The 24,384-nt window shown below is 44.2% G+C and overlaps 3 protein-coding genes across 5 annotated transcripts in view; 2 read left to right on the top strand and 1 right to left on the bottom strand.

The window, feature by feature from the left end:
- Positions 1–13,491, top strand: part of LOC139532126 (alpha-1,6-mannosylglycoprotein 6-beta-N-acetylglucosaminyltransferase A-like) — an 89,984-nt gene extending 76,493 nt beyond the window's left edge. Inside the window, exons 11-16 of the mRNA XM_071329317.1 lie at positions 2,121–2,270; positions 7,620–7,766; positions 8,275–8,391; positions 9,537–9,611; positions 10,809–10,966; positions 11,605–13,491. Of these exons, the coding sequence (XP_071185418.1) occupies positions 2,121–2,270; positions 7,620–7,766; positions 8,275–8,391; positions 9,537–9,611; positions 10,809–10,966; positions 11,605–11,803 (846 nt within the window). The 3' untranslated portion in view covers positions 11,804–13,491. The remainder of the gene's footprint in view (positions 1–2,120; positions 2,271–7,619; positions 7,767–8,274; positions 8,392–9,536; positions 9,612–10,808; positions 10,967–11,604) is intronic.
- LOC139532128 (tubulin beta-4B chain-like) overlaps positions 1–24,384 on the top strand; it is a 394,248-nt gene that overhangs the window by 145,373 nt on the left and 224,491 nt on the right. The gene's annotated exons all lie outside the window — the stretch shown is intronic.
- The window catches only part of LOC139532133 (transmembrane protein 163a-like), a 62,556-nt gene continuing 57,614 nt past the window's right edge, over positions 19,443–24,384 (bottom strand). For all 3 annotated transcript variants that reach the window (XM_071329334.1, XM_071329332.1, XM_071329333.1), the window contains exon 8: positions 19,443–20,837. In XM_071329334.1, the coding sequence (XP_071185435.1) occupies positions 20,777–20,837 (61 nt within the window). In that variant the 3' untranslated portion in view covers positions 19,443–20,776. The remainder of the gene's footprint in view (positions 20,838–24,384) is intronic.

The following is a 24,384-nucleotide window of genomic DNA, read 5'->3' as shown; positions in this document are numbered from 1 at the left end:
CCAATTTATTGATTGTTTAAGGCATGGTATAAGAAATATCAGGACAACTTCTCTCTCTTCAATTATGAATCTTTAATTAACTCTCCGGACGGTAAGCCGACATGTTCTCTTAAATCGCAATTGTTGGAAATTAAGTGGGAATGCAGGAGAGTCCATCCTTCCGTAGCCTATTTGAATTGTAGGCTTCCTGGTCAAACAGGCTATAACCTGCCTTTAGTTTAAATCAACTATAGGGACGTCATTAGGAAAATACTAAGCTGTACACCACAAATACATTATTTTAGATAGGCCTACAACCGAAAATGCATGTTCACTGCCAGACAAGTCAAAACAATTGCCTACTTGCAGGGCAAGATCTGGTCCACACGTATCCGAAACTGATTTTTTTTAAATGATCGGATCCTGTAGGGTTGGAAATTTGCATATCCAATTCGGTTCAGATCTCAATTTCGGGATCTGAGAAGGCCTCTACTCTGTACCAGCCTGATTTGCTTAGAAATAATTAGCTTTGAGGCAGAAATGGCTGCCTTGGTGGCAGGTTGATTTGTATAGGAGTCAGAGTCTCTGGGAGAGGTGTGACTATTATTTAATTTTTTTGAATGTTGTTTGTATCACTATTGTTAGTTTTTAACATGAAGAGATGGTTGTTGCTGTAGCCAGGTCATAGAGAATGTGCATTCTTTAACTTCCGTGGCCTGGATGTGTGTGAACCCATTTTCTTAAAAGATGGATACCACCACAAACTGTCGAATGCTCCTGCATTCAATCCTTTCTCCAGACAGCAATGGCTTGATAATGAGTGGTGCCAGCACAGTTTGCCACTACCTGAGCACACCTGGGGGCTGCTTGGAAGGATGTACGTGCGTGGGTGAGAGGAAAGCAGCTGTTCCAGTCTCTTGTTCCTAGCTTCAGTTTAAACGGCAGCCCTGCCACAGCCTACCATTAGGGGTTTCTCCGGGGAGGATGTCGCAATCGATGCTTGATCAAACTGGTTATCCCCTGCCACTGTCTGCTGTCGCCTGAATCCTATCCTTCACTATTGCATTTTTTTTTCTATGAGCAGTGCAGTGAAAAATATGCCTGAGTACTAGCCGACTTTATGGACCAGTTTAGGAATGTTCTGCATTCAAAGCATTTAGGTGTGACAGCTCAGGAAATTGTTGCAAACATTAGACCTACCTAAAGTGTTATAATCAAGATTTCTCAAATCGTATGAACAAATCTCTTATTTGATATGATGTATTTTTTTTTTACTGTATATTGCCACCAACCCAATGAATATCCATGATTACAGTTTTGATAATGAGAAGGCATGAGTCATCTTTCATCTCTCAGTGGATACTAGTTTGTCATCATTCTCCCTGAAACGTATTTTTGCGTCCCCTTTTCCCTACTGCATAGTGCGCTACATTTGACCAGAGCCCTATGCGCCCTAGTCAAAAGGAGTGCACTTTATAGGGAATAGGGTGCCATTTGGGACGCATAGCTCTCTGCTTATCTCCCTTCTGTTTGCGAGAGAGATCATGTTGATCCAACAGTACTCTCTCCGTTTGTTTTGCTCGAAAGTGTTTTGAGTCAGTTTACTCCAGCGAGGAGCCATCTCTTATCGGCAATGAGCTCCTTGCCTGATATAATTTCCTGTGTTAGTCTCAGCTATAATAGTCTAGTCATTTCCAGTTTGAGGGAATTGTTATAAGCATGTACGAACCTTTATGATGTCTTATAGTAGGCCTCATAATAGGTCATGGCTGTTATTTCATCCAAATAATTTTAAGGAGACGGTAATAAGACATAAGGGACCATGCAAGTCTTACAATGTGTTATAACCACATCATAATGCATTACCTGCCAGCATTTAAGTTAAGTGTTACCAGATATTGTTTTCATGTTGTCTGTGTGTCATCCACTTTTAAGAGTACAATGCAGATTAGAGGCAGAGTTCCAGATACAATAACAATATAATACTTTGTTTCCTTTAACCCTGTTTTGAGAATATCAACATCAACGTAGAGCTCTATAATGAGGCCAGGTTATGTACTGTGTACAATACACAGTGTGAACTACAATATGTACAGTAGTAGGGTCTCACTGACTGGTGGTTTTCTTACTGTGTGTTTCAGGACAAGAAGACCTACCTTGACATCATCCACACCTACACGGAGGTGCACGCCACCGTGCACGGTACCAGCACTGTGCACTTGCCCAGCTACGTGAGAAACTACGGCATCCTGAGCGGCCGTGACCTGCAGTTCCTCCTCAGGGAGACCAAGGTGAGAGCAACACACACGCACACAAACACACCGGGTGAGAGCTTGCAAACACACACACACATACACATATACATATACACATACACATATACAATACACACACATATGTGTGTGCCCTAGAGAGAGGAACCACACTTGCCACACTGTAAGACTCGGGGGCATAGGTACCAAATCATTGCTAAGAGTGACGTGATTGCTCATAAAAAAAGCCTTGGTTCCTGATTAGATAAGAAACACTTTATTTATCCCCGATGGAAAGTTGGTTTGTCAATCAACAGCATGTACACAAACTCACGAAAAAAGACAACAATCAACAATAAGTGTTCTAAGACGTTCATACAGACACTCTGTTTGTTGGGAGTGCGACGCCCCCCGTGACTTCACTATGCATCGCAGTGAGTGGATGGTGTATGATGACACTGCCATAATGACGTCGCTCAAACTGTCATGGCGAGTGTCAGGATCTCTCAGCATTTCATTAGTCATAGTGATCTCACCCAGAGTGCCTCAGCAGGGCCGTATGCTAGCCAGGGCCTCCATTCATGTCATGCCCAGACCTGCCACTGCTCGTGGCACAATGCAACTGCTCAAGGTTCACTTCTTCTGAAGTACCTCCAACCACACTGCCTGTTTTCTAGCCACACAACTCGTCCCAGGTCTGTTTGTGCTGTATAGCCCAACGACCCTCTGAAGCGCCAACCACACTGCCTGTTTTCAAGCCACACAACTGGTATGTTTGTGCTGTATAGCCCACTCATATGGTGGTGCACACAAATAGATCTGGGGCCAGGCTATACCTGTCCTAAATAGTCTGAAAAGAGGCTGTGATTATGTGCAAGCCTGTCGGGAGAAACTGTTGAAAATCTGGAAATCAAACTAGCAAGAGTCAGGCTTGAAAAGAGAGAGTGATCAGAGATCTTTGGAAGGAGAGGAGAGAGAGTGGAGGAGATCTTTGGAAGGAGAGGGAGAGAGAGTGGAGGAGGTCTTTGGAGGGAGAGAAAGAGAGGGGAGGAGATCTTTGGAAGGAGAGGAAGAGAGCGTGGAGGAGATCTTTGGAAGGAGAGGGAGAGAAAGTGGAGAAGATCTTTGAAAGGAGAGGGAGAGAGAGTGGAGGAGATCTTTGGAAGGAGAGGGAGAGAGAGTGGAGGAGGTCTTTGGAGGGAGAGAAAGAGAGGGGAGGAGATCTTTGGAAGGAGAGGGAGAGAGAGTGGAGGAGATCTTTGAAAGGAGAGGGAGAGAGAGTGGAGGAGATCTTTAAAAGGAGAGGGAGAGAGAGTGGAGTAGATCTTTGGAAGGAGAGGAAGAGAGCGTGGAGGAGATCTTTGGAAGGAGAGGGAGAGAGCGTGGAGGAGATCTTTGGAAGGAGAGGGAGAGAGAGTGGAGTAGATCTTTGGAAGGAGAGGGAGAGAGAGTGGAGAAGATCTTTGAAAGGAGAGGGAGAGAGTGTGGAGGAGATCTTTGAAAGGAGAGGGAGAGAGAGTAGAGGAGATCTTTGGAAGGAGAGGGAGAGAGAGTGGAGGAGGTCTTTGGAGGGAGAGAAAGAGAGGGGAGGAGATCTTTGGAAGGAGAGGGAGAGAGAGTGGAGGAGATCTTTAAAAGGAGAGGGAGAGAGAGTGGAGTAGATCTTTGGAAGGAGAGGAAGAGAGCGTGGAGGAGATCTTTGGAAGGAGAGGGAGAGAGAGTGGAGTAGATCTTTGGAAGGAGAGGGAGAGAGAGTGGAGTAGATCTTTGGAAGGAGAGGGAGAGAGAGTGGAGAAGATCTTTGAAAGGAGAGGGAGAGAGTGTGGAGGAGATCTTTGGAAGGAGAGGGAGAGAGAGTGGAGGAGATCTTTGGAAGGAGAGGGAGAGAGAGGGGAGGAGATCTTTGGAAGGAGAGGGAGAGAGAGTGGAGGAGATCTTTAAAAGGAGAGGGAGAGAGAGTGGAGTAGATCTTTGGAAGGAGAGGAAGAGAGCGTGGAGGAGATCTTTGGAAGGAGAGGGAGAGAGAGTGGAGTAGATCTTTGGAAGGAGAGGGAGAGAGAGTGGAGAAGATCTTTGAAAGGAGAGGGAGAGAGTGTGGAGGAGATCTTTGGAAGGAGAGGGAGAGAGTGTGGAGGAGATCTTTGGAAGGAGAGGGAGAGAGAGTGGAGGAGATCTTTGGAGGGAGAGAAAGAGAGGGGAGGAGATCTTTGGAAGGAGAGGGAGAGAGAGTGGAGGAGATCTTTGAAAGGAGAGGGAGAGAGAGTGGAGGAGATCTTTAAAAGGAGAGGGAGAGAGAGTGGAGTAGATCTTTGGAAGGAGAGGAAGAGAGCGTGGAGGAGATCTTTGGAAGGAGAGGGAGAGAGAGTGGAGGAGATCTTCAGGATCTTCTCATTAATCTGGTGTTTGGAAGCACGGAGGGAGCGCTAATGAATTGCCATAAATCCAGACCTGTTTAGCAGCAGCATTGTGTTGAGATAACAAGAAGAGCGAGGCAAGGTGTTTTCCAGCCACGCTTTCCTCCCTGCTCCACTTTATGAATAAAGCATTTACCTGCTAACAGATTGCTTGTGTTAATTGCTCCCACGAGATTTTTGGCAAAACGACATGGAATACATAGATACAGTATAAAACAGGGCAGGGGTGGAAGGCACTGTATTGAGTTGGCAATGAACCAGCATTATACTGCCCTAGTATAATATTATATGGCATTGGTATTAAGACAAGCATTTCTCTACACTCGCAATAACATCTGCTAAACACGTGTATGTGACCAATAACATTTGATTTGATTTTAATGCTTTGGCTGTAGCTAATGGGGATCCTAATTAAATACTAAATCTCCTGAAACGTACACTAACTTGAGTTTACAACTGTATCGAAGACGGGGCCCATGTTGTCCCGCTTTCATTAGATCTAAGGTCCTAATTATCTCTTTATGACTTGAGACAGAATTTTGTACTTAGAATGAAGTACAGTAGGCTACAATTATTGTCCTCCCGCTCTACATGCAATTTGCGCCTTCCCTATGTGGAATGAGGTTTAACCATGGGTTGTTTGCATAGCCAGCCTATCCCTCAGACCAGTCGAACGTGTTCATCTCATCTCCTCTGTCATGCTATGGCAAAGTGCCCTTCTATTGAAATAACAGTCCAAGATGAAGCATTGGTCTGGAGTAGGGTGACGTTGCCCCTACACTCTGATCTTGGGTCAGTTTTGCATTTTCCCCCACTAATGGTTATGGTTAAGATGCAGGGAGGGTAAGCTGACTCTAGAACAAAATCAAATCAGAGTTTATTTGTCCCTGTGCACAGCATAGTACAGTAACATGCTTGCAAGCATCTATTCTGTTATTAGGGAAAACTTCACACCAGAACCATGCTATTGCAAAAGGGCCCTTCTGTGGAAATAACAGTCCAATGTGATACATTAGTCTGCAGTATTTAGTGCTGGCTTTTCTCTCCTATGTCTCGGCCTTCTTTATACTGGCATATGACCACATTCTTCTTCTGAAGTTGGTCAAGTACTGTATTTCATTGAAGGTCACTGTATTCACTACTTTTCCCTTTCACATCGCTAGCTACCTTTTCTAAGTGACATCTGAAGCACTTACAACTAGCCTGGTTGCCTCTCAACTTCTCACCACCCCCTATATAGATTTCTTCTCACAATATCCAATTAGCATATGCTATGCTATGCTTTTGTATGCTGTGCAATTCTATGCTGTGCTATGCTACACCACACTGTCTGAGAGGAGTTTGCTCTATAAATAGCAGCTGTTTGTCAGGCCTGTGGGCTCACTGGGCTGCAGTCTTGCCTGGGAGGAAGCACCACCAGTCAGCCTCTGCTGCCACCTGTTGACAAAACGCTGAAAGCTGCAGTCAATACTATCTACGGTCAGTCCCACTGCTGTTCAGTGTTTACATTGGGGTTCTCCAACTCCGGTTCTGGGGAGCTACTCTCCTGGGACTGCGGGCTTTTGCTCCAGCTCGTAACTAACACACCTGATTTTTAAATAATCATGATAAGGATTTCACTCTGGACCATGATTAGATGAATTAGATGTGTTACTGCAGGGCTGGAACAAAACCCCGCACACCCAGTAGCTCTTAAGGAGAGTAGTGAGGTACAGTGGCTGAGGAGAAGGATGATATGGGTATAGGCTGAAGAGAAGAGAAGGGATGGTATGGGAGAGTCCATGTACAGCAGTGTTGCCAACAGTGGGCCGAACTGAAGAGACCCTCTGTCTCCCCAGGCAGGGCCGGCACTGACCCGGGGGGATCTGGCCCTCGCCGACTCACAGACCAGCCATTGTGGCCGTCGCCGGCCCTCCGCTATAACAACCCCAGCTCCAATGGCTCTCTTTTTACTAATGGGGCTTCAGACAAACACATTATTGTGGCACGCTTCACGGGCTAGTCACCTCTGGTTCCAGCATGTTAGAAGAGCCTCTCAGATATTTGCTTTGGTCATCCAGCTCAATGGGTTTTCTATTATCCTCTGTGTGTGTGTGGAGTCTTTGTTGGGGTGATTGGCATGGCCTCTTTTCTCCAATGACAGGACCGTATTTGTACGATGAGCGTTTTTTTTTCACGAGAAGTGCGAGTAGTACAAGTAATACAAGTGCTGTACTTGTATCAGTGCTGAGTAGTGCTGGAACGAGATGGCTTCAATGTTAAGTACATAAAACTTTACACACTAATTTACAGTCTGGCTATGCCAATATTCAGATTTTTTAAATACAGATCTTTATTGCTACAATATATATATATATATATTGTTTTGTTTATAATAATTAACATAATCACCACTCACTAATTCAGTCACTAACATTTTATCCCTGGCATGCATATGTTTTTTCCCCAAGTAAAACAGGTCAGGGGTTTCAAACCTGTGAGTCTCATATCCAGAGACCAACCCTAACCACACCCACACCCCTTACTTCCTCCTCTGGTCATTGTTTGTCTGTGTGTGCACGTTTTCATTCTACCATGAGTGTGAACTCTTCGTTAGCCCCTCCTTGGGCCGACACACACACAGACCACACAAAAGCAAGACAGGAGAAGCCCTCTTTTACGACCCAGTTTTATAGCAGAACACTTAGGGATGGTTAAAAAACAATAAAAGCCGTCTGCTGCTGGTGCAGAGGAAACAAACAGACAAGGCTGTGGGAATTCCAGGAAGTAAGAGGTGTCTCCTCTTATTTCTCAGAAGAGGAAAATATTTCTCACTCACACCTGCAATAGTTTTTTGCTGATGGGGTCTTGCAATAACTGTGATATGTAGTTGTTGTTTCCTACTGAACTTAGTTGAATGCATTGATTGTAAGTTGCTCTGGACAATAGCATCTTCTAAATGTCAATGTAAATGTAATGCTCTTTTTCTCCACAGCTATTTGTTGGCCTGTCCTTCCCCTACGAAGGCCCTGCCCCCCTAGAGGCCATAGCCAATGGCTGTGCCTTCCTCAACCCCAAGTTCACCCCTCCCAAGAGCAGCAAGAACACAGACTTCTTCAAGGGCAAGCCCACCCTGAGAGAGGTGAGAGGCGCCACTCTGCCCAGGGACCCTAGTCAAAGCGTGTGTGTGTATGTGTGAGGGAGAGAGACAACCTAGTTTTATTCATGACAGGTCCTCCGTAATAAGTCAGTCTGGTGTTTGTTGAAGGATAGGGTCTAGTTTGTTGAGCGTGTGTGCACGATAGTTCTTCTTCTGTGATGTGACTCGACTTCAATGCTCTCCTATTGAAGTGAACTACTGTGTCGTGTGTTTGATCCTGTTTTTAGCCTGCCAAGGGACTGTCTATTTATTAGCTGACTAGCTAAATCAGCCAATGTGACTTCAGTATTGTCTGAGGTCGATGATTGATAGTGCACAATAATCTCTGTATAAGAGCATCTGCCAAACCTGCTAAATGACTCAAATATAAATGTGAATAAATAATAAAACATAGCACAATATATATATATATATATTGTGCTTTCTTCAGCTTGTCAAAAGTATTTTTATGGCAGTTGAAGAAATTCAATAAAAATGTGTTCTCATGCAGTTGACCTCCCAGCACCCATATGCTGAGGTGTATATTGGCCAGCCCCACGTGTGGACGGTGAACATCGACAACCCTGCGGAGGTGGAGAGAGCCATCCGCTCAATCCTCAGTCAGAAGGTACCTTTAAAACACACACACACACACACAAGCATAATACATGTTTCCCTGCTCACATTCTCTCCTTTCTATTATTTTAGCACAGTCTGAAATGAAAACTCTCCCATTCTCATTTCCTAAAGCCTCAGATACACAAACGATTGTACCAGTCAGGGAAGCAGAGAGCGTGATCACAAATTCCAAGGGGGCCCGATTAGAATAGAAGAATAAAAGGAATTCACAGAGAGATGAATTGAGAATAGCAAAGTGAGAGCTTTTCTTTCTCTCTCCCCTCACTGGTCCCGTGCATATTTAAGTCCAGGGGCAAGCAGACCTCGTGGCTGTGTCCCCAATGGCACCCTATTCCCTATATAGTGCACTCCTCTATGGGCTCTGATCAAAAGTAGTGCGCTATGTAAGGATTAGGGAATGCGGTGCCATTGGGGACACTGACCTCGTGTTCTTCTGCAGGGGTGCCCGAACAATGGGTTTGTTCATTAGAGAAGTCTCATATGGTGTCCAGACCAACAGCCCTTTCTGGATGGCACCCTGTTCCCTTTATAGTGCACTACTTTTGACCAGGGCCCTATGGGCTCAGGTTCTGATCAAAAGTAGTGCATCATGTAGGGAATAGGGTGGCATTTACCATGCACACACTCTACGGCCGAGAGCGTAGAATGTTATTCCACCAATCACAAATTGATCTCAAAGGTTTATTCACCAATTACAGAGTTTCACAGCACCTTATCTGAAGTTGTTTCGATGGAACAAGGATGCAGCTCAGTAGTTTGTCTCATTGAGTTTTGCTCTGTTGACTACCGAACGTAATGACTATAGTGTGTGTTGAGTTCTCGCTGATATCCTCAGCGCTACTGTAGATAGTTGGTTGTGTATATATATTTCAGGAGTGTGTCCGTCTAGAAGGCCTCGGTCAGGGTTGGAGAGCTCTGCGCACGCGCGCACACACATACTGTACACACACTTGCGCTCTCTCTCTCTCTCTTCAGCCCCTTTCCTTTCCTCACTGACCAACTACAGTACCTGTCCCACTATAGGCACATCTGAAGCAGACACATGCATGTACTCTAAGCAAGCTGACTAACATTCTACAGCCTATAAGTGCTTAATGTCCAGCTCTAGCCTGACTCTGTGTTTTCTATCCTCAGATCGAGCCCTACCTGCCCTATGAGTTCACCTGTGAGGGGATGCTGCAAAGAGTCAACGCCTTCATTGAGAATCAGGTACGACCTCGCTATAACTGTCCTCTCCATTCTCCGGTACAGCAGTCGGAGCCTTTTCACACAATTGTGCCGACCCCAACTGTCATTTTTTTGGCTCGCTTTCCAGTAAGTACAGTTTGGGAACAAGATCAGCATAGTTTTGTTACACGCTGCTTCTTTCTATAATGGTTTAGGCAGGGAAAGGCTAGCTAACTATGCCTCTCAGATTTGCTTCGGCAGACTGGCGCCAGGGCCCATATTAACAAAGTATCTCAGAGTAGGAGTGCTAGGATCAGTTTGATGTTTTACGTCGTCATAAATAAGAGGGGTGACCTGATCCTAGATCAGTATTCCTACTCCGAGACGCTTCTTGATTACAGGCCCAGATATGTTAACAGGCCAGCGTGGATCTCTTTCAACGACCTGAGCCTTACTAAAATGGACAATATTGAAAGAAAGTATCTTCGTGTGAAAAGGGTATCAGAGCCTCTGAAGTATTCTACAGTGCATTTTCACTGAACAAAGGAACGCCGTCCTGTTTCAGGTTAGAGCCCAACTGGCCTCACCTCTCTATTTGTCATGCATATAATATTTCTGTCTCGTAGGGTATATCATCTTTCTATGAGGTTCTTATCTCGGTGTTGACTTTGTAGCTACTGATGACAGCATGCAGCTGCTTTTCTCTTCATTGACCTTGGACAGATTGAGTTCTGAATGTATCTTTTTGCAGCGTTTTAAAGTTTGAGTCGTGACAGACTTGGCTCTGTGCCCGTTGCTCTCTCGGTGTCTCCCTCCCTCTGCATCTGTCCTGCCGCACTTTGTGAGAACTGCTGATGTAAAAAGGGCTTTATAAAATACATTTGATTGAGCCTGTCTGAATGAAGAGACGTCCCTATGCGCACTTGTTCTATGCCAGCCCTGGGGAAATATGTCTCAGGAGAAATGTCACTTTACACACTGTGAACAAACAAGCTGGCAATAGTGTGCCATCTGTCCAATCGATGGATATTGCTACAGCAATGGCTACAGTGCAGCCACAATATGAGCTGTTGCAATTTTTTTATGCAACTGTTCCACGTTTCATTCACTCATTCTTGTATTTTGACTATTCAATACTGAATGTGAAATTACTTTAATATAACTCTCCAGTGTTCTCTCGCCCTGTCCCTTTCTTCCCTCTCTCTCTCTCCCTCCCGTTACCCTTCCCTCTCCCTCTAGGATTTCTGCCATGGTCAGGTGATGTGGCCTCCCCTCAGTGCTCTGCAGGTGAAGCTGGCTGAGCCGGGGAGCTCCTGTAAGCAGGTGTGTCAGGAGGAGCAGCTCATCTGCGAGCCCTCCTTCTTCCAGCACCTCAACAAGGACAAGGACCTGGCCCGGTTAGTGTGTGCACATACAGTACACCTTAACCTGTATGTGCACTCGCACATTTTGCTTTCTAACCAACAGGTGGCAGTATAGCATACATTTATATTCTTTATAAAGTTTCAGAGACAAAATGATAGACAGATCTCAGAGGGAAACATCATTTATTGCAGTTGTCAAATGTCAACTTAAGCAATTTCAAATTAAACTCAGTCGTCAGTGTCAACAGCGAGTGGTTATTGAGACGTCAGGACTCAATGTAAACGCTGTATCCAGGCTGTATCACATCCGGTCGTGATTGGGAGTCCCATAGGGTGGTGCACAATTGGCCCAGAATCGTCCGGGTTTGGCCGTCAATAAGAATTTGTTCTTAACTGACTTGCCTAGTTAAATAAAGGGTCAATATTTTTTTTAAATGTGGATCAAGTAAAGGAATTTTCTCTTTGAGCTGCATGCAGTGCATCATAGCAGACACAGTGATGCTCAATCGGTCTGTCTGTCCAGACTGATATCCCAGATGTTTATGTACAGATACATTTTTACTTGTGTGTCTTTGTTCTGTGTATTGTGTCTTATGTACTCCCGGCAGCATAATTGATTTCCCTGTGTGGACAATAAAGCAGAATTTCATATTTACCATTTTCTGTCTCAGGTTCGGCATGGCTTGCCAGACGGTGGAGTCGTCGGGCGACACGGTGGTGCCTGCGTACAGCGACGCACGTCACCACTGCGTCTTCCAGTCAGACCTGCTGCTGTTCAGCTGCGCCGGCGCCCACCCCTCCCTCAAACGCGTCTGCCCCTGCCGGGACTACATGAAGGGCCAGGTGGCGCTGTGCAAAGGCTGCCTATAGCCACTGTCTGTCTGGGTGTGTGGAGAGGATCGAACTGGAGTGGATTGGACCCCGTACCCTTCCAGAGCGCTGCAGGGAAATGGGGGGTTGGGGACCTCTAGCTCTGACCACTCAGACGGCTTGTCTCCTCCCCCTAGCTCCTCCCACAGCCAGTCCTCTGGAGGGAGGAAGAGCAGCCTGGGAACTAGACAACCATGAGACATTTATATTATTTGTGTTTTTAATCGCCTGAACTTTGACCTTAAGGTATTTTGATCAGCTTGTCAGACAGACACAGAATCGGCAGAAAACTGGAAATTCAAACGGTGGACAGAGAGAGGCCAGTGAGCTATATACATTACTCTGGGAACTAGGAATGTCAATTAAACAGTTTTCAGTAAGGCATGGGAAAGGAGGGTACAGAAAAGAGACATTGAGCGTCGGCCTGAATTACTTGAATCAATGGGAGTAGCTGTATATTTGAGGCGGAGCGCATGGCAACAGAGCTCCCTACTGCCCCTAGGCTGTGTGGCAGTGGGTGGTACTGCAGTCGGTGGCCCAGTGAATCCACCCACTCTCTCTCCAAGCTTGTAGTCGCATCGTGGGACAAACGAGCTGGTGTGTCGCCACACTCTGCATGCTTTCCTTTCTGCCCCCTTTTATCTTTGAACTCTTTGAGCTATGTAGGTTTGCACTGGCGACCCATAAGGGGTCGTCCCAGGCAATAAGGCTCAATGTCCACACTAGCATACTACTTAAGATGAAGCAATGCACAGGGCATGTATTCTGAATGGTATGCGCCAATGGAAAGTTGCCCATAGATCCTGATCTATGGTCAGTTTTTCTTTTCCCTTATTTATGGTTAAGGTCACGATTGGGGGAATGGAAGCTGATCCTAAATCTGTACCTAGGGGAAACTTCACCAAAAGAAATGCTAGTGTGAAGCAGAGCCAGTTTTACACTGTAACTGTACCGCTCCCCATAGTCGCGTCTAGACAGGGGAGTGGTCAGATGTAGATATGTTGATTTAAATGTTCCAAATTGCAAATCACTTTTAGTCCTGAGGCATTGTCCCTCGTGGTCATTCCCAACTACAGCTCACATGCTCCTCTGTAGCCCTGCATGGTAGATTGACCCTCATGTTCCCAATGTACAGACTAGAGGCTGAGTTTTCAGCTCGCACACATTCACTGCCACACACGCCTGACTGACCAGTTGGGATGTGCTGGGGAAAAGAGGTGTGTGCAAAATAATTGCCAGTAGCCAATGAAAATCATAATTTTTTATTAATCAATTTCAATCAAATGTTTCAAGAAATGATTATCAGGTCAGATCAGTCACATGCAATAGCTACTTGACGGGGAGTCTGTGTGACACAGATTATATAGTGTGGTACTGTTCTGTAAACAGTAGAACACCATCAGAGATGTAGTCAGTCTTGCCTTGACCACAATAGATTTATCTGAAAAATATTCTAAATTATTGAAGATATATTGATCATGAATATTTGTATTCTAGATATTTAAGTATTTATGTATACACTAGACCGAAAGATCACATACAAACGTCATTTCTATGGCGGTACTGTACGTTATAGCTCTTGACAGAGCAACACACACACCTGCACCTAGTTTACTTCATTTGGAGATCGTTTAGGATCCTAATTTGCCTGCCAATTTTTTAAGCGTCAATAAAAGTTTGAATTAGTAGTCCTTGTTGTGAATGGAAATAATGCACTACTTTAATCTAGTTACTGAAGTTAAACAAAATATTACTAATACTGTATATTCTTCATATGGGTTTTACGTTTTTTAAATTTATTTTGTATACAGATCTTTGTTTGCTGAATTGTTTCTTTTTATTTATAGAAAAGTTCTTTTTACAGAGGGTAATTTTATTTATCGAAAAAATAATATAACGTGTACATTCAAGTGGATGGATGAGACTGGAGTTGTTTGTCCAATCTGACTCCTCCCTCCAGCAACAGTGATGAGAATGACAAAGATATCCAAAGGCTTTGGAAACATGGCTGCAAAAGGCCATGTAAAAACTTAGAAACTGGTCAAAAGTAGTACACTATATAGGGAATAGGGTGTCATTCAGACACCTTGAGACCGTCCTCTTAGACACTGATGAAATGGACAGTAGTGACAGACGTCTCTTCTCATCACTGTACTTTCGGGGTGATGATTACATTTTGACAAAAGCAGCGCACACTTTATTTGTTATTGTAAATGCCAGCAAGAACCTTGTGACGTTTTTATTTTCAGGTCTTAATGCAAACCATTTGCACATTTGTAAATATAGATATGTTGTCTTTTAGATGGTCACTTACATTTTAAGACTTGCTTTTCCCCCCCCGTACTGTCCAGATCAGTTTTTATTAAGTTTGTGTATACGATCTGCAGCCAAGCTACCGTTATAAAAAGTACATGACGTGCCTTTTGATGGTTATTACTAGACTCCGCTTATCGTACCTCGTACTGCAACTCGCTGTTGGCTGGGCTCCCTGCCTGTGCCATTAAACCCCTACAACTCATCCAGAACGCCGCAGCCCGTCTGGTGTTCAACTTTCCCAAGTTCTCTCACGTCACCCCGCTCCTCCGCTCTCTCCACTGGCTTCCAGTTGAAGCTCGCATCCGCTACAAGACCATGGTGCTTGCCTACGGAGCTGTGAGGGGAACGGCACCTCCGTACCTTCAGGCTCTGATCAGGCCCTACACCCAAACAAGGGCACTGCGTTCATCCACCTCTGGCCTGCTCGCCTCCCTACCTCTGAGGAAGTACAGTTCCCGCTCAGCCCAGTCAAAACTGTTCGCTGCTCTGGCACCCCAATGGTGGAACAAACTCCCTCACGACGCCAGGTCAGCGGAGTCAATCACCACCTTCCGGAGACACCTGAAACCCCACCTCTTTAAGGAATACCTAGGATAGGATAAAGTAATCCTTCTAAACCCCCCCCCCCCCCTTAAAAGAGTTAGATGCACTATTGTAAAGTGGTTGTTCCACTGGATATCATAAGGTGAATGCACCAATTTGTAAGTCGCTCTGGATAAGAGCGTCTGCTAAATGACTTAAATGTAAATGTAATGTACCTGCCCAATACATCTACCGGACCTAGTGCCAGAGAAAATTGTTAGTTGAGTTCACATAGTTTGCTAGAAGGATAATGTTTCTTATAACATTAACAGTAATTGTATGTGTTGGACTAAGTGGTGATGGTTAAAAAAAAAAGTATCTTAATGCTATTGTGGACATGTTTACCGAAGGCTTTTAGTGGGGTAAAATACAGCATATGAAAGCATCTGCTTTTTTGTGGCAGTGGCCTTGTTCTACTTGTATTAGAGTCAGACTTATTTAGAGTATGTTGTCAACTATGTCTTTCCTTTCATTGGTTATTTATAAATGAGGGATCTTGAGAACCAATATAAATAGCCTCTATTGTCTATTTTAAATTGGTTTGTCCTAAAATAATAGCTGAAAGGAAGATGTGTTATGGACATGAGAAGATTTCCTTAAGTATCTTTAACCCAACATCGAAATGTTTCCGTTGTCAAATCTGCATTTGCATTCATACATATCCATTATGACTTATGTTTTTTCAATCTCAACCTTGTTTTAAGCTATCATGGAAAAGCTAAAGCAACGATTGTTCTGGGACTAAATTATGACTGTACAAAAAACTAAACATTCTGTTTTCAGTTTGACGAATAAGTGGAATATAACTTTATTTTTCAATAAACCTTTTTCTGTGACAAATTGGTCTGTCATGTGTGTTCTATAGAAATGTACATTGTTTACACTACAGGCATTAGTTGCAATATTTATATTCGCACAAAACTACACACGTCTGTGTTAGCAAACAGGAGTAGTCTGCCTTTCTCCTGAAATGTTTTTACTGACAGTTGTGTAAAGCCTATGCAAATCTTAACTGCTGCTATCAAAAACTGACCACTGAACCACTTTACAAACCAAATCGTTTGAGGGTTTGATACCATCCGTAGCGCTGAAGTTCCACATTGTAGCCTGTGACATTTTAAAGGCAATGTTCCGTGTTAGCGACGCTGCTGCATTTCGGCCCAATGGGAAATAGCATACTATATAGCTGAACTTCGGCGATATGCATTGAATCCAGCCCTAAGTTGTGTAGGAGTTCAAATGAACTATTTGCATGAATTAAGGAACACAACCCAGGAATATATATATTTTTAAGTCATGCAAAGGAAAATAGGAAACAAAAAGTTGTTTCTTATTGGCCAATAAATAAGAGTACATACAGCATAGACCTCACATGCACAAAAAACACTGAATCATTTCTGTGAATGCATTACCAACTATGCTAGACATTAAGTAGACAAACAGCATTTCCAACTGTTTACAAGAGCAATTCCCTGCAAGTAAAAATATAAAGTGTCCAGAATTATGTGGTCTGTTCAGGTGTGCAATGTTAATATGTAATTATCCTAAAAATGCATTTTGTAGCAAATATGATTTTCCATCTTGTAAAATTACACTTCAGCTCTATTCATTACATTTCTATCTGCAATGTTCTGAGCAGTTTACTTAACCATTGACCTGGGGCACATTCTGTAAGGCTTCGTTTCTGTGCAGCGCAAATGTAGCTTGGAAAGGATGACATTTCCATCTACTAATAAATGATATGCTTCCTTTGATACCTCACTGTCTTTGATTGGTGTCCGAGACCAGCGAGCCATGTAGCCCAAAGGCTGTGCAGATGGTGATATTGAATAATTTCACCGTCCAAATGCATTGTATGCAGCCAGACACCCCGCAGCCCCCGTAAGGCAGGGGACCCACGAGCACTGAGGGACCATGTGCCTGACATGGGTCTATTTTTATTTTGACAGTAATCCTCCTAAAAGTCATTCAGAAACCTTTTTAATTTCCATATGTACTAGGAAGCTAAGTGTTGTTTCTTGGGCTTCAGTAATGTGACTGAAAAAGTGCCTCCCCACTGGGCACACACTGGTTGAATCAACTTTGTTTGAAATTACATCAAATGAACATTAAATTGATGTCTGTGCCCAGTGGGTCAGACCTTGGAATTTTTTTTATAAATAACCTTACTGGGGTTCAGAGAAACTGCGTATCCCCCATGGATCGGTTTGTACCTAAAACATTCTCTATTCAGGCTGCAAAGGTGTCAATAACCTCCTTAACTATGGTGAGGAAGTGGGGAAAATATGCATACTTTCTTTATGAAATACCATTTCCCACAATCATGCTAGAGTGGCTAATGCTACTTCATGATGTTGCTCCCTGCGTTCAGCCAGGGGTAAACAGACTGCTGCAACCTGATTGGCTGAACACGATACGCAACATCTGGGACTACCATTCCTAGGCATTTTTGTTGCCTTCTCACCATTAAATATAGTTAAGGAGGAAATTGACACCATTGCAGCCTGAATGGAGAATGTTTTAGGTATGAAGCTGTCCACGAGTGATACGAGTGTATTGACGGCTGCATACAATGCGTTTGGAAGGTAAGATGAAACGACTCAATATTGCCATCTGCTGGCCTTTAGAGCCATGGTGCTCCAAGGAGTTTGTCACGTTCCAGGCCGACTACATTGCAGATATGCATTGCATCAACTAATGGTTGTGTGTCACGTCATCGGTTGCAGAGTCGGGTATCAGATAAATGTATCATATGATGTGGTAAACTAATATTAGGGTTAGGCGTTGTGAGATCTGGCATGCATCTGCAATATAGTCAGCCTGGAACACAGCCTTAGTGTTGTGCTTGACAGACAAAGTCATCTGCTCTATAACAAGCCTCAGATTGAATCCTAGTCTAAAAAGCCATTTGGAGTGAGCGCACCTGTAAACAAAAATCCCTTTCTATATGTACAAAAATGTATTTGTATTATAATGCACTATAATAACTAATGTCTTATTGACAACTTTCATTGGTACAGTATTCTGAAAGACTGAATCAGTATACACAGCTTGATTTCAGTCATCTTCCTTTAGGGTTCTATTCAATCTGTATCCTGAAGCATGATTGATTTAAAGGTAATTTCCTATTGAGCCGACATCTGCAGTGAATGCAGTTTACCATGAATGCAGTCTCCTCTAACCCGGGAACATTGCCTTCGATCAATTTCCGCGATTCGAATTGAATATAGCCCTTAAGCACCCTCCGTGTGCAGTATGTCAACATTGTATTCATGTAATTCATATAACAATGATTTATGTGGCTTCTTTTCATTTTGCAAACCACATACACACACAAAAGTATGTGGACACCCCTTCAAATTAGTGGATTCGGCTATTTCAGCCACACAGATTGCTGACAGGTGTATAAAATCGAGCACACAGCCACGCAATCTCCATAGACAAATATTGGCAGTAAAATGGCCTTACTGAAGAGCTCAGTATCTTTCAACTTGGCACCGTCATAGGATGCCACCTTTCCAACAAGTCAGTTCGTCAAACTTCTGCCCTACTGGAGCTGCCACGGTCAACTGTAAAGGCTGTTATTGTGAAGTGGAAATGTATAGGAGGAACAACGGTTCAGCCACAAAGTGGTAGAACGGGCCCGCCGAGTGCTGTCCTCCATTGCAACACTCACTCCCGAGTTCCAAACTGCCTTTGGAAGCAACGTCAGCACAAGAACTGTTCGTCGGGAGCTTCATGATATGGGCTTCCATGGCCGAACAGCCACACACAAGCCTACGATCACCATGTGCAATGCCAAGCGTCGGCTGGAGTGGTGTAAAGCTTGCTGCTATTGGACTCTGGAGCAGTGGAAACGCGTTTTCTGGAGTAATGAATGACGCATTACCATCTGGCAGTCCGACAGACGAATCTGGATTCGGCGGATGCCAGGAAAACGCTACCTGCCTCAATGCATAGTGTCAACTCAAAATTAGGTGGAGGAGGAATAATGGTCTGGGGCTTTTTCATGGTTCGGGCTAGGCCCCTTAGTTCCAGTGAAGGGAAATGTTCAGCACACAATGACATTCTAGATGATTCTGTGCTTCCAACTTTGGCAACAGTTTGGGGTAGGCCCTTTCCTGTTTCAGCATGACAATGCCCCCATGCACAAAGTGAGGTCCATACAGAAATGGTTTGTCGAGATCGGTGTGGAATAACTTGACAGGCCTGCAGAGAGCCCTGACCTCAACCCTATTGAACACCTTTGGGATGAATTGGAACGCCAACTGCAAGCCAGGCCTAATCGCCCAACATCAATGCCCGACCTCACTAATTATCTTCTGGCTGAATATAAACAAGTTCCCGCAGCAATGTTCCAACATCTAGTAGAAAGGCTTCCCAGAAGAGTGGGGGCTGAAAGGGGGGGCCCAAATCCATCTTAATGCCCATGATTTTTGAATGAGATGTTCGACGAGCAGGTGTCCACATACTTTTGGTCATGTAGTGTATATCCTTCATCTACAATTACATCCAGCGTGGCAGATTATGAAAGCTTAAAACATAATTATATGGTATATTTACTTGCCAGGAAGACCGCATTTGCCCCCTCAGATCTTGTTAAGGAATTAAGGAAGAGGGAATGGCCTAAAAAGAGATGACTTGTGTTCTAGCCAACCGATTTGGCTGTAGTGCACAGAAAGACTTGTTTTAATTCCAGAGTAGTAAATTCTGGCTAGAGTCTTTGGCTCCAGTCATGTTGTTTGTTGATGGTCTGCCACAAGCTTTTATTCAACACCCCTTAAGCAATAAAGCAAACACCGATTCCATACATGAGCTGGTGACAGGGACATTTGTGCTTTCATATTCACTAATCAAATGATACAGGTTTTGTCCCAAATAGTACCCTATTCCCTATAGTGTATTACTTTTGAGCAGGGCCCATAGTGACTATGTTGGGAATAGGGTGCCATTTGGGACACAAGCCATAGATAAGAGTCTTATGTCATGTTGCTATTGCACATACTGTACTGCTGTACTGTCTACAATTGATAATACAATGGGCATCTCAGAAATCTATTTTCCCTGCAGATTTTTTGGGGGATAGAAAACATGTCCTACTGCTACTAATAGTAGCAACTACCACACTAAGCGATACTTTACCGACCATTTTTATTTTACCTTTATTTAACTAGGCAAGTCTGTTATGAACAAATTCTTATTTACAGTGGGTTAACTGCCTTGTTCAGGGGCAGAACGACATTTTTAGCTTGGGGATTCATTTTTAGCTTGGGGATTCGATCTAGCAACCCTTCGGTTACTGGCCCAACGCTCTAACCACTAGGCTACCTGCCACCCCTACTACATCATGACTAAATAATAGCAACACATCTACTTTGATCAGTGGTGTCAAACAGAAATAGGCGTATGTGCTAAATGCCACCCTAATTGAAGCACTTTTTATGGGCCATGGTCAAAAGTAGTGCAATAAAAGGGAATAGGGTGGTCAAAAGTAGTGCCCTATAAAGGGAATATGGTGCCATTTGGGACAGTGTTACTGATCAAAAGAAAGCGCCTATTAGAAACCATTGAAATCTCATAAGGACTGAGATCCTACAATGCATATCTGAATCAGCCATCTTGTCCAAGGGGAGATAGAGATATGAACGAACACCAGACTAATCAGTGGAGACGGTGCAGTGCCTTTGTAGCGGCAGTGACAATTTCCTGACGACTCAGCAGCGCACGTTCTTCTGTCCTTCCACCTCCCCCTGCTTCGGTAGAGGAGGAGATATAGAGGGAAACGTCTGTCTTCTCATTGACTTTGTAATGACTCATATGGACAGATCAGGTTCGGAGTCAGATGGACCACTTGGGTCTAACTAAAATGCCACTGGGCTGGCACCTTGAGGTCTAAACCAATCAATAGGTTTTATCATGGTGACTGGAGAGATCTACCAGGAAGAATGGAGCTGAGCTGGATAGGGACTGGGCGTAGATATACATACCCTAGAACAGACACTGGACGTACTTCTACTGTACATAACTTAGAATCCATCCCCCTCGGAGCCCTCACTGCCCTTCCGTGGTCTTCTGTCACTCAAAGCGCCCGTAGTTCCTCGTCTTTCGCACTCGAGGGACCATATCAACCAGCAGCCTGGGACAGGAGACATTCATATTAATGAAATCGCTAACATTCACAGGTACACACACAGTGAGAGCTGCAACTGCATTTCATTGCCAATATTAAATTAGTGAAAACCGTTCTTTGTAGTGAAATTCTGAAATTAATCTAGTTCAGAATGTGTTGAGTAACTGAATCCATCACGTCAGATCATTTGAGTACATTTGTATAACCACTGCAGCTGCTTTTGTTGATGAATTTGTTGATGCACTCTGTGGTGTCATGTTTGGATTTCTTTCTCCCCCGAGTCTCTTTCATCACACTCTACTCTCAGGTGAACTCATGCAAGCCAAGCTCAAGTCCTGTGATTGGAATGCTCCCTGGGACAGAACACTGCCAAGCCTAGTGATAGGCTGCACTGCCAGTGTAGTGCAGTGTTTCCCCTATGATTTTCTTCAGCAGCAGTGGAAAAGTTAGCGTGAGTGGGGAGGGGGGGGTTTGTGGGAGTCTCCAATGGCGCCATCTGTGACCAATTTTTGGGGGGAGGAACTCCTCTTGGACATGGAGACCAAATTTAGCTGTTTTAAAGCTAATTTCCTGCAATTCTACACATTTTGCCATGGCTTATGCCATCTGAGTGACTCAAACAACAAAATCAATGGCTGCCCCATGCTATGATATTTTTGGAATTTTAGATGATTCTCCCTCACTGTCTGGTTTATATTTTGGTGGTTGTTATTTCAAAGATTATCATATTTAAAAAATACACTGAGTATACCAAACACTAGGAACACCTTCCTAGTATTGAGTTGCATCCCCCCCATTTTGCTTTCAGAACAGCCTCAATTCATCGGGTATGGACTCAACAAGCTGTCGAAAGCGTTCCACAGGGATGCTGGCCCATGTTGACTCAAATGCTTCCCACAGTTGTGTCAAGTTGGCTGGATGTCCTTTGGGTGGTGGGAGCATTCTTGAGACACGGGAAACTGTTGAGCCTGAAAAACCCAGCAGCGTTGCAGTTCTTGACACAAACCGCTGCGCCTGGCACCTATTATCGTACTCCGTTCAAAGGCACTTAGATCTTTTGTCTTGCCCATTCACACTCTGAATGGCACAACCCATCTCTCAATTGTCTAACGGCTTAAAAATCCTTATTTAACCTGTCTTCCCTTCATCTACACTGATTGAAATAGATTTAACACGTGACATCAATAACGGATCATAGTTTTCACCTTGATTCACCTGGTCAGTCATGGAAAGAGCAGGTGTTCTTCATGTTTGGTACACAGTGTATATATATATATATACACTGCTCAAAAAAATAAAGGGAACACTTAAACAACACAATGTAACTCCAAGTCAATCACACTTCTGTGAAATCAAACTGTCCACTTAGGAAGCAACACTGATTGACAATAAATTTCACATGCTGTTGTGCAAATGGAATAGACAAAAGGTGGAAATTATAGGCAATTAGCAAGACACCCCCAATAAAGGAGTGGTTATGCCCTCACCCTCCGATCCAACAGGTCCCAGATGTGCTCAATGGGATTGACATCTGGGCTCTTCGCTGGCCATGGCAGAACACTGACATTCCTGTCTTGCAGGAATTCACACACAGAATGAGCAGTATGGCTGGTGGCATTGTTATGCTGGAGGGTCATGTCAGGATGAGCCTGCAGGAAGGGTACCACATGAGGGAGGAGGATGTCATACCTGTAACGCACAGCGTTGCGATTGCTTGCAATGACAACAAGCTCAGTCCGATGATGCTGTGACACACCGCCAAAGACCATGACAGACCCTCCACCTCGATCCCGCTCCAGAGTACAGGCCTCGTTGTAACGCTCATTCCTTCGACGATAAACGCAAACCCGACCATCACCCCTGGTGAGACAGAACCGCGACTCGTCAAAGAGCACTTTTTGCCAGTCCTGTCTGGTCCAGCGATGGTGGGTTTGGGCCCCATAGGCAACGCAGTTGCCGGTGATGTCTGGTGAGGACCTGCCTTACAGCAGCCCTCAGCCCAGCCTCTCAGCCTATTGCGGACAGTCTGAGCGCTGATGAAGGGATTGTGCGTTCCTGGTGTAACTCGGGTAGTTGGTGCCATCCTGTACCTGTCCCGCAGGTGTGATGTTTGGATGTACCGATCCTGTGCAGGTGTTGTTACACGTGGTCTGACTCTGCGAGGACGATCAGCTGTCCGTCTTGTCTCCCTGTAGCGCTGTCTTAGGCGTCTCATAGTACGGACATTGCAATTTATTGCCCCGGTCACATCTGCAGTCCTCCTTGCAGCATGCCTAAGACACATTCACGCAGATGATCAGGGACCTTGGGCATCTTTCTTTTGGTGTTTTCAGAGTCAGTAGAAAGGCCTCTTTAGTGTCCTAAGTTTTCATAACTGTGACCTTAATTGCCTACCGTCTGTAAGCTGTTAAGACACTAACAACCTTTCCACAGGTGCATGTTCATTAATTGTTTATGGTTCATTGAACAAGCATGGGAAACAGTGTTTAAACCCTTTACAATGAAGATCTGTGAAGTTTGGGATTTTTACGAATTATCTTTGAAAGACAGGGTCCTGAAAAAGGGACGTTTCTTTTTTTGCCCAGTTTAGTTAATGCCTAAGAGATACCTGAAATCCCAGGCTCTGGTAGCGTGTCCAGCATTTGAGCACCTGGAACGTTGAGAGAAGATATCACTAGGAGAGGTCCTCTGTCTCGTCAGAAATGCAGTTCCAGTTTACTGAGATGAGTTACTTGGCCTTTGCCATAGTCAACATTCCTCTTGCTGTTCTCAACATATTGGCAAACTTATTTTTGTCCTTCTGCATGCTCCATCCACCGCGAGGCAGAGACTGAAACAGCCTGTGAAGATACTAGTGGGATCTATGGTGTGATTCACTAGTCTACAGTACCTGGTTTCTGGTATTGTAATTGAAGTCTGCAGCTAGAGCTCATCTTTACCTTTTATTTGGTAGTGGGGTACACCGTATCCGGCAGCATGTCAAACTATTTGGATTAATTGTTTCTTCTACAGCCAGATCGTCCCTGCCCAGAGAGCGCTCTTCACCTGGGTGAAGAGGAACATCAAAAACATCATCTACTGGGCCATATTTATCAACAGGGTGTTGTTCTGTTGGTTTGACGTCGCTGTTGAACTTAACTAGTTTTTTTCCCCCCTCAAGCTTTATCAGGAAAGACAAACAGCACTTATAATGTGCATCAATAAATGGCCTTGTTTCTGGTCCTCCAAATGTCTTGTTTTAAAAATAATAAATACATTTCTTTGTCTGTCTGATGGTTTGGTTGAGATGTGCTACCTGGGAAGACACATGAAGAGCACCTTCTCTCCCCGACTGCACAGTCAGATGAGGGTCACCATCACTGGAATCACGCAAGGAAAGCTCTATTTCTTTGCCGCGCTGTGGTTCTAAATTCATTACTTCTGCGAGAATTTTTCCTCTACATACTTTGACATTCCTTTTTTTCCCCTGACTGTCCAGAGAATAGTAAAAGTGATTGAGTTAAAAATCTGTAAAATACCCTTCTATTTTTCAAACTGTGTTATTGACACTACA

This window comes from Salvelinus alpinus, chromosome 10 (genome assembly GCF_045679555.1).
Source record: "Salvelinus alpinus chromosome 10, SLU_Salpinus.1, whole genome shotgun sequence".
NCBI classification, from domain to species: domain Eukaryota; kingdom Metazoa; phylum Chordata; class Actinopteri; order Salmoniformes; family Salmonidae; genus Salvelinus; species Salvelinus alpinus.
This window is presented reverse-complemented; position numbering and strand designations above follow the sequence as displayed.